Source organism: Adiantum capillus-veneris, chromosome 4, assembly GCF_014529385.1.
Source record: "Adiantum capillus-veneris isolate H3 chromosome 4, ASM1452938v2, whole genome shotgun sequence".
Lineage (NCBI taxonomy): Eukaryota > Viridiplantae > Streptophyta > Polypodiopsida > Polypodiales > Pteridaceae > Adiantum > Adiantum capillus-veneris.
In genome coordinates, this window is record NC_140934.1 from 61,945,342 (window position 1) to 61,954,282 (window position 8,941).

General features: G+C 44.0%; 1 protein-coding gene across 1 annotated transcript; it reads left to right on the top strand.

Moving 5' to 3' along the window:
* The first annotated feature begins 4,450 nt into the window (after positions 1 to 4,450).
* Positions 4,451 to 7,956, top strand: LOC147459287 (pentatricopeptide repeat-containing protein At3g09040, mitochondrial-like). The gene has a single exon (XM_086510584.1). It carries the CDS (start codon positions 4,694 to 4,696, stop codon positions 7,190 to 7,192), a length of 2,499 nt encoding a protein of 832 aa, XP_086366710.1. The 5' UTR covers positions 4,451 to 4,693; the 3' UTR covers positions 7,193 to 7,956.
* Positions 7,957 to 8,941: the final 985 nt, after the last annotated feature.

The window sequence follows — 8,941 nt, forward strand, 5'->3', positions numbered from 1 at the left end:
GAGAGAGAGAGAATTAACTAGAGATAGCTACAGAGGTAGAGAGAGAGATAGATAGTAGATAGAGAAAGTTGACGTGAAAGAGTTAGGTTGGCTGACCAATTGTGTGAAAAGAACAGAAACTCTCTCTCTATCTCTCTCTCTCTCCCTCTAGAAGAAACTATGGAACTAACAGAGGCAAAGGGGTTTTGCCCGCTACATGCATTGTCATGTACACCTGGGAGTGCACGTATGTGTCTACCCATATAGGATTTGACCAATAAAGACGTGACCTGGTGGTCATGATCTCCGTACACCTCTGGACCAAGGTGTACGGAGATCGAGCAAGACTAGAGAATGCAAGGTAGTTTACATTGTGAGGAGTATATATATTAAAACAACATTCATAATCATTGTAGATGGCAACGTCATCAACTAACATGGATGAAAAGATTGCATGCTCGTGCACGCTCTGCAAGTATCAAATCCTGCGCATGCGTAGGATATGTAATGAGCATGTGCACAAGTACGGAGAGTTTGCTATCTAGAATCGTACAGAATCTACGATATGACTCCTACGGAACGGGCATTGATTTTCGCGACATAACACCTACATCTAAGAGAGAGAGAAAAAGGATTATGCGTGAAGGTTCGACCAATATAGAGCCAAGGATGGAAGCAGAAAAGGGCTTACAGACAGAAGATGAAGGCATGGAGGAGATGCTGGATGCCTTCTTCCAGACAAGCGAGGAGAATGCTAACGAAGCAGCACCAGAAGCCGTGCGCCTATCTCCTGAAGACATGTTGAGGAAGTTGGCACGTCAACCAATCTATGAAGGCGCCAAAATATCTGTGCTTTGTACTTGTTTGACGTTTTTGAATCTTCAGTCAGTGTACGGGTGGTCAGTTGCAAGCGTCACTGCTTTGTTTAGGTACGTAGTTTACAAAAGATATTTTTTTATTGCAACGGTGACGTGCTTGGGGAGATTTTTAATTTAATGTGGCTTAAACAGGTTGTTGTGGGAGCAACTTCTCCCGACTAGCAATGAAATGCCCCCGTCTAGGCCAGACGCAAAGCAACTATTGACCTCAGTTGGCTTGGACTACAACAAGACTCATGCATGTACAAATGATTGCATTCTTTTTTGCAATGAATTCGCACATTGTCTGTCGTGTCCTAAGTGCGGAGCAATGCGCTACAAACAAGATGCGGTTGGCGAGACAGTGCAGCTAAAGTGTTGCGGCATTTTCCTATTATTCCTAGGATAAAAAGCATGTTTCGTTGTGGTTCCATTGCAAAGTTGATGCGGTGGCATTCTACGAATAGATCCACTGACGCAACATTTAGGGTGCCCTGTGATTCAAAGGCTTGGAGGCACATTGAAGATACCTGGCCACATTTTAAGAGTGAACCACGCAATTTGCATTTGGGCATGGCAATGGATGGAGTCAATCCATTTGGCTTGAGAAGCTCGTCATGGAGCACTTGGCCTGTGTGCCTTATCAATTACAACCTCCCGCCGTGGCTTGCCATCAAGAAGGGCCTACGGGGGGGACGCCTATGGGGGGGGGGGGGGGGGGGGGGGGGGACGCCTGCGAGGTCTCCCATCACGGCCGCTTGGACACCTAGGGGTACGGCAGAGGCGGGTACGTCCTCATCTCCACAACACAGGCGCACTCGCCGATCTCGACGATCGTCAGGTGGAGGTGGTGGTTGCTGTGGAGGAGGGTCCACAGATGCTTCTGCCCCTCCTCGCTCACGACCCCCGTCCTACCCAGGCACACCTCTCGACACACCTCTTAGCACACCTCGGACACCTTGGGGGACACACGATCCTAGTGCCTCCAAGCTCTATACTGTACGGGCAGATGGTTCTGTTGATATGGATAGCGTCGAGACTGAGATAAGACAGCGGATTCGCCAGCTCGAGAAGCTGCAGTTTTCGACCAGCATTCTGATGCCTTGGCTTGAGCAGGATCGCGACAAAATCAATTATATAGTGGAGACCATCATGAGAGAGTATCAGTCTGCTCCGGGTTCAAAGGATCTTCCGAGGAGGTGGATCAAGGGTGTTGCACAGGACACCGTGAAACATCGACGAGATGCAGCTCGGTAGGCTTTCAGGATCGGCTCGTCGAAGCCTTCGAGCATTCCACACGAGATGTGGCAGCAGATCAGGGAGGATGAGCGGACAGCGGACACGCAGTTCAGACAGCAGCGTCAGGCCGCACATATACGACAGATGACCAGGGGGACATCTCATCTTGGCAACGGAGGCTTCGACACCTTTCTCAATAAGTTTGTGAGTTTCCAATCCAATCCTAGCTATGGTGTTTTTTTAAACGTGATGAATTATGTATTCTTAATTAGTTTGATTCTTGTATAAACACAGAATCTTGGAATGCATCGAGCCCCGACACGCCAGGAGGAGACAGATGGATATTGTAGAGGTATTTATGAAGTATTGAATGATCTTGACACTTCAAGAGAGCCTGTAGACTGGGAGGCCTTAGAGTCTCGCTGATCGATTGAGGTGAGACATTAATATGTGTGAGTTGATATAATTAAATAAGTATATGTGAAAATACTAATTTTGTGACTTGTCCTATGTGCAGGTTGTGACGCGTAGTCATCAGTGGATTTCATATGTATGTTTTGTGAGACATAGACACGCTTCTGTGTCTCTTTTTTGTATAGACATGGTTATGGTTATTGTTCAGACATGGTTATGGTTATTGTTTTATTTATGGTTATGGTTATTGTCCTTGTATAGACATGGTTATGGTTATTGTTCTTGTATAGACATGGTTTTAGTTATTGTTTTGTTTATGGTTATGGTTATGGTTATTGTTTTGTTTATGGTTATGGTTATCATTATGGTTTTGATCAATATGGTTATGGCCGGTTATGGTTTTAATTTGGTTATGGTTTTGCACAAAGTTCATTTCATTTCTTTCATTTGCCTTAAATCTCATGTGAGATCCTACATGGATAGCATGTAGGAGACGTATACATATGGTTTTTTTTGAAAAGTTTATGTTAAAACGAAGGGAACTTCCATAAACGAATAAATCTACAAACCTGACAACTTGCACAAATCCATAATCATGCTCAACACGAACAGAGAGAGACAAAGAGTGAGATAGATTGAGAGAGCACGTGCATGTGCACCTCCTAGAGCGGAGTGCTATGCAGGCACGATGAGAGAGAAGAGAGGAGAGGAGAGAAGAACAATGCAGACACTGAGTGCAATCTCCCCCCGTGCAAGAGTGAGCATTTTCCTCTTGCACGTATTTACTTATAGATTCCTTGAATGCTAAAAAATGAGTACAAACTGACCGACTGGTCATAAATGGCCAAAGCTCATAAAGAGCACTTGAATAATAAAATATACATAAATGCCATATCGATCCTTTCACATAATCCATTATCTGCTAATTCTTTTTCCACATGTCAGCTGCAATAAGTAGTAAAATATCTATTCCATTACACCTCCAACCACCACAATCTCCATTTAAGGTCTATTTTAGTTGGGTCAGATTTTGGGCTATGTGGGCCATAATATGGCACCAACGTAACTACCAGATTTTTAAAGCCATGAAAATTGATCCTTTTCCTTACTTCAAACTTTCTCTTGGACAAGCGCTACACTTTGCTCATGATGTGGGAGACATCTCTCTTGAAGCTTATATGATTTACTTTGATTGTTTCTAGTTCTAGGAGCCTCATGGTGCTTTGTTTTCTATATCTTTTATTTATTATGGGTTAGTTTCAGTGTGAGGTTTCCCACATGTAGATTAAATAAAGATTCCAAAATAGAAAGCCTAATAGTTATATATAACAATATCTGATAACAATTACCTTCAAGATATTTTCTAAACTTGGAGCCCAATCAGAAGTTCACACTAAATGAACCGGTTTTGGTTCAAAATGTAAGGCCTTGACTATTGTTGACGATGAGTCTTTTGTGTTCAATGTCTTGGGTTCAAACCTATAGCCCTTAGGGGTTGTTCCCCAGTTTTATATAATGGGATGGTCTCACGGTGAGTTGTAATTTCAAGTTGTAGGTATCTCTCTATTAAGAAAACAATAAAAAAATAAACAAATAAATAAAAATAAATAAAAAATGTAAGGGCTTGCCCAACCACGTCTCTATTTGACACCTTCAATTTTTAGATAAGATCTACGATCCCAGATCAATGTTGATCGTGGGCCGTCGATTCATTTGGAGGAAAAAATAAATTGGGTGGTATTTGACCTCAACCTCTCCATCGCAAGACCAATGCATTACCACTATGCTATCACACTCATTTTGATATAGAAGTAGAACGATAGCATTATATTGCATATATCGAGCGCCATAATACTATAGTACACATACTTTGCAGATTTCACATCTAGTTTACATGCAAGTTCACAACTAGTTCACATTTGTCCTGGTTTACATCAAGTTCACATTTGGGATCAACCGTTGTGATCTTCGCCGACACGCGACGCCGATTTTCAACAGTAGATCCCCTCTAAAAAATCGAGGGTAGCAATTAGAGACGAGGCTTGCGCAGGCAGGCCAGAAAAATTGGAAGAGAGGGGCGATGGGACGTCGTGTGACTGTCTTGGTGAATGTAAGAACCTCGATTCGTTCTGTGTCTAAGCACCACTGGTTTCGTGTGACTGAGCAGCGCCAAGAAAGAAGCAATATCCGCAACAGTAGCAAAAATGGAGAGGAAGAGAATAAGTGTTTCTTTTGTGACCTCACTTAAAGACTGTGCCAGGAAGAAGGACCTGTACCAAGGCACTAGGATACATGCTCATATTCGCGATGGTGGGCTACTTGAAAACGACACATACTTAGGCAACACGTTAGTCAATATGTATGTCAAGTGCGGTGCACTTGCCGGAGCACAACAAGTCATTGACGAGCTTCTTGTCCGGAACGTTGTCTCTTGGAACTCATTGATTGCAGGATATGCCCAAGAGGGGCGGGGCCAGGAAGCTCTGAGCTGTTTTCAGCGGATGCGAAGCGAGGGCATCACTCCAGATGCAATCACCTATGCTTGCATCTTGAAGGCATGTGGCGCTATGCAAGACTCTGGTATGGGCCAAAAAATTCACGATGATATTGTTAATGAGGGGCTGTTGAAAAAAAACGCCATTCTTGGCACTGCCTTGGTCGACATGTATGCAAAATGTGGTGCACTTCAGAAAGCACAAAAAGTGCTTGATGAGCTTCCTGTCCGGGTTGTCATCTCTTGGAATGCACTGATTGCAGGATATGCTCAACAGGGTCAGGGCCAGGGAGCTCTGGGCTGTTTTCAGCGAATGCGACGTGAGGGCATCTCTCCAGATGCAATCACCTATGCTTGCATTTTGAAGGCATGTGGCGCTACGCAAGACACTGATATGGGCGAAAGAATTCATGATGATATTGTTAGTCAAGGGCTGTTGAAAAAAAATGTTGTGCTTGGCACTGCCTTGGTTGACATGTATGCCAAATGTGGTGTGCTCCAGAAAGCACAAGAAGTGCTCGAGGAGCTTCCTGTCCGAGATGTTGTCTGTTGGAGTGCATTGATTGCAGGCTATACCCAACATGGGCAGGGTGAGGAAGCTCTGGGCTGTTTTCAGCGGATGCAAAATGAGGGCATCTCTCCAAATGCAATCACCTATGCTTGCATCTTGAAAGCATGTGGCACTATGCAAGATGCTGATATGGGCAAAAAAGTTCATAGTGATATTGTTAGTCAGGGGCTGTTAAAAAAAAATGTCATGCTTGGCACTGCCTTGGTCAACATGTATGCCAAATGTGGTGTACTTCGCAAAGCACAAAAAGTGCTTGAGGAGCTTCCAGTCCGGGATGTTGTTTCTTGGAATGCACTGATTGCGGGGTATGCCCAACAGGGGCAAGGCCAGGAAGGTCTGCGATGTTTTTGGTGGATGCGAAACGAGGGGGTCTCTCCAGATGCAATCACCTATGCTTGCATTTTGAAGTTATGTGGTGCTGATATGGGTAGAAGAATTCATGATGATATCATCAGTCAAGGCCTGTTGAAGAAAAACGTCATGCTTGGCACTGCCTTGGTCAACATGTATGCCAAATCTGGGGCACTTCATAAAGCACAAAACGTGCTTGAGGAGCTTCCTGTCCGGAACGTTGTGTCTTGGAATGCACTGATTGTGGGATATGCCGAACAGGGGCAGGGCCAGAAAGCTCTAGACTGTTTTCAGCGGATGCGAAGTGAGGGTGTCTCTCCAGATTCAATTACCTATGCTTGCATCTTGAAAGCATGTGGCACTACGCAAGATATTGATATGGGCAAAAGAATTCATGATGATATTAGTAGTCAGGGGCTGTTGGCAAAAAACGTCATGCTTGGCACTGCCCTGGTCGATATGTATGCCAAATGTGGTGTAGTTCAGAAAGCACAAAAAGTTCTTGACGAGCTTCCTGTCCGGAATGTCATCTCATGGAGTGCATTGATTGCGGGATATGCCGAACAGGGGCAGGGCAAGGAAGCTCTGGGCTGTTTTGAGCGGATGAGAAGCGAGGGCATCTCTCCAGATGGAGTCACCTACGCTTGCATCTTGAAGGCATGTGGCACTACACAAGACGTTGACATGGGTGAAAGAATTCATGATGATATTGTTAGTCAGGGGCTGTTGAAAACGAACGTCGTGCTTGGCACTGCCTTGGTCGATATGTATGCCAAATGTGGTGTGCTTCAAAAAGCACAAAAGGTTCTTGATGAGCTTCCTGTCCGGGATGTTGTCTCTTGGTGTGCATTGATTGCGGGGTATGCCCAAGAGGGGCAGTGCCAGGAAGCTCTGGGCTGTTTTCAGCAGATGCGAAGCGAGGGGATCTCTCCAGATGCAGTGACCTACGCTTGCATCTTGAAGGCGTGTGGCACTATGCAAAACGCTGACATAGGCAAGAAAATTCACGATGATATTGTTTGTCAAGGGCTGTTGAAAAAAAACGTTGTTCTTGGCACTGCCCTGGTCGACATGTATGCTAAATGTGGTGTACTGCAGAAAGCACAAAAAGCGCTTGAAGAGCTTCCTGTCCGGAATGTCGACTCTTGGAACGCACTGATTGCAGGATATGCCGAACAGGGCAAGGGCCAGGAAGCTCTGGACTTTTTTCAGCGGATGCAAAGTGAGGGTGTCTCTCCAGATGAAATCACCTATTCTTCGGTCTTGAAGGCTATGCTTACATCTTGAAGGCATGTGGCATTACCCAAGACACTGACATGGGCAAAAGAATTCAAGATGAGTCGTAGTCAGGTTCGTTGACAGTGCTTAGCAATGCAAAATGCAGAATTTTGGATTGTTTTGAGATGAGAAGAGAGGGCAGCTTGTGCCATGTGGAGAAAAAGGAAATGGAGAGAGAAGTAACTTGCACAACACCTTTGCACTAGCTGTTTCTCAAAAAATTTTAATTCTCCTTATTTCTCCCCTCTTTCTCTCTCGCATCCTATGCATAGAAGAAAAGTGTTTCCCCATTGCTGCAGTCTATCAATGTCATTGGGCAAGCATGCGTAGATTCGTGTGGATGTTGGCAGTAGGTCCATGGGCAAGGGACTATCTGCCGCTCCAATGACTGGGCGTTTTACGTGTAGATGATCTTGTGGCAGTAAAGCTGGAAAAACTGCATGTTGTTACAGGCCACTATCGAGTGCTTACCGTGCTGTGCACGCGAGCTCAATGTCGTGCAGCGCGGCCACGCTGGCGACTGTGTGAACCAGGTGTGCTGCTGCCTGCCCCCAGTTCCGAGCTGTTTCGTCCCATTACAGCCTCTGTTTCCCTAGTAGGGAAACAGGCTAAGGAATTTCCATGTGCAATGTTTGATAGAAATTTGGATTGCAAAGTAAAGGATGCATCAGCCTAACGACACTGATTGGATGGACAATAAAACCGATATCCTGGCCTTGATTTTCAAGGTCAAGCCAATGATACAACTGGGATTTAGGCCAAAATTCAAGGTATTTGTCGATATTTACAACTAAAATGTCCAATTTTCAACCTTGGAAATTGAGGGCTAATGAAATTGCTGCTGAGATTTTTCATTTTCAAATGGGAAATTTACACCAGAAACCGGGATATGTGGGCACAAGTGGCACTGCCCTTATTAAACAAATGTGGGTACACCTAGTTCAGTACATGAAACCACCAAAATAAGCAAAAATTGAAGATAGAACCAAAATGGCAATAAAATATGACATGTAAATTGTTAAACAAAAAATTGAATGCTCCTAGTTGCAAGGCTGCGTTTGTAAGGATGTGATGTTCATAGTGCTCCTAAATAAGCATGCACATGCAATGCTGTTTCCACACATCTATTTTCTCTTTAGGTTTCTTTGCCTTTTGCTTATGTCAAGTTGCTAGAATTACAATTTCAAAATTGTAGAAAATTTGCCTTGCATTAGTTAATTTTCTATCCACGAATTTTGCTATCCATAAGTTAATATCCACGTAATGATAGCCACAAGAATGTAGCTCACATATTACCATCCACAAGATTGCACTACACAAGTTTGATATGGAAAGTCTTACACTAAAAATGTGCATTGCATCCATCTAAGTTGCGATGACGATTGAGTATCGAACCAATATATTGGTAAATCCATGCATTCCAAACTACATGCGTGGCAAACCAAAGATCACAAGCAAAAGGCCTTTCATTGTGATGACGATTGAGTATCGAACCAATATATCGGTAAATCCATGCGTTCCAAACTACATGCATGGCAAACCAAAGATCACAAGCAAAAGGCCTCTTCATTGGGCTTTGCAACTCACGAGCAACAATTATGATAAAGGAGTCACAAGGTCACTTATAAATGTTGGGCTTGTATATGAAATACTCAAAACTGGTAAGAACCATAACCAAGGACAAGATTCTTGCCATTCTCTACAGAAGTAAAACAAAAGAATCTCCCAATAGCATTTTCTAGAAAGGAGTAAATGACC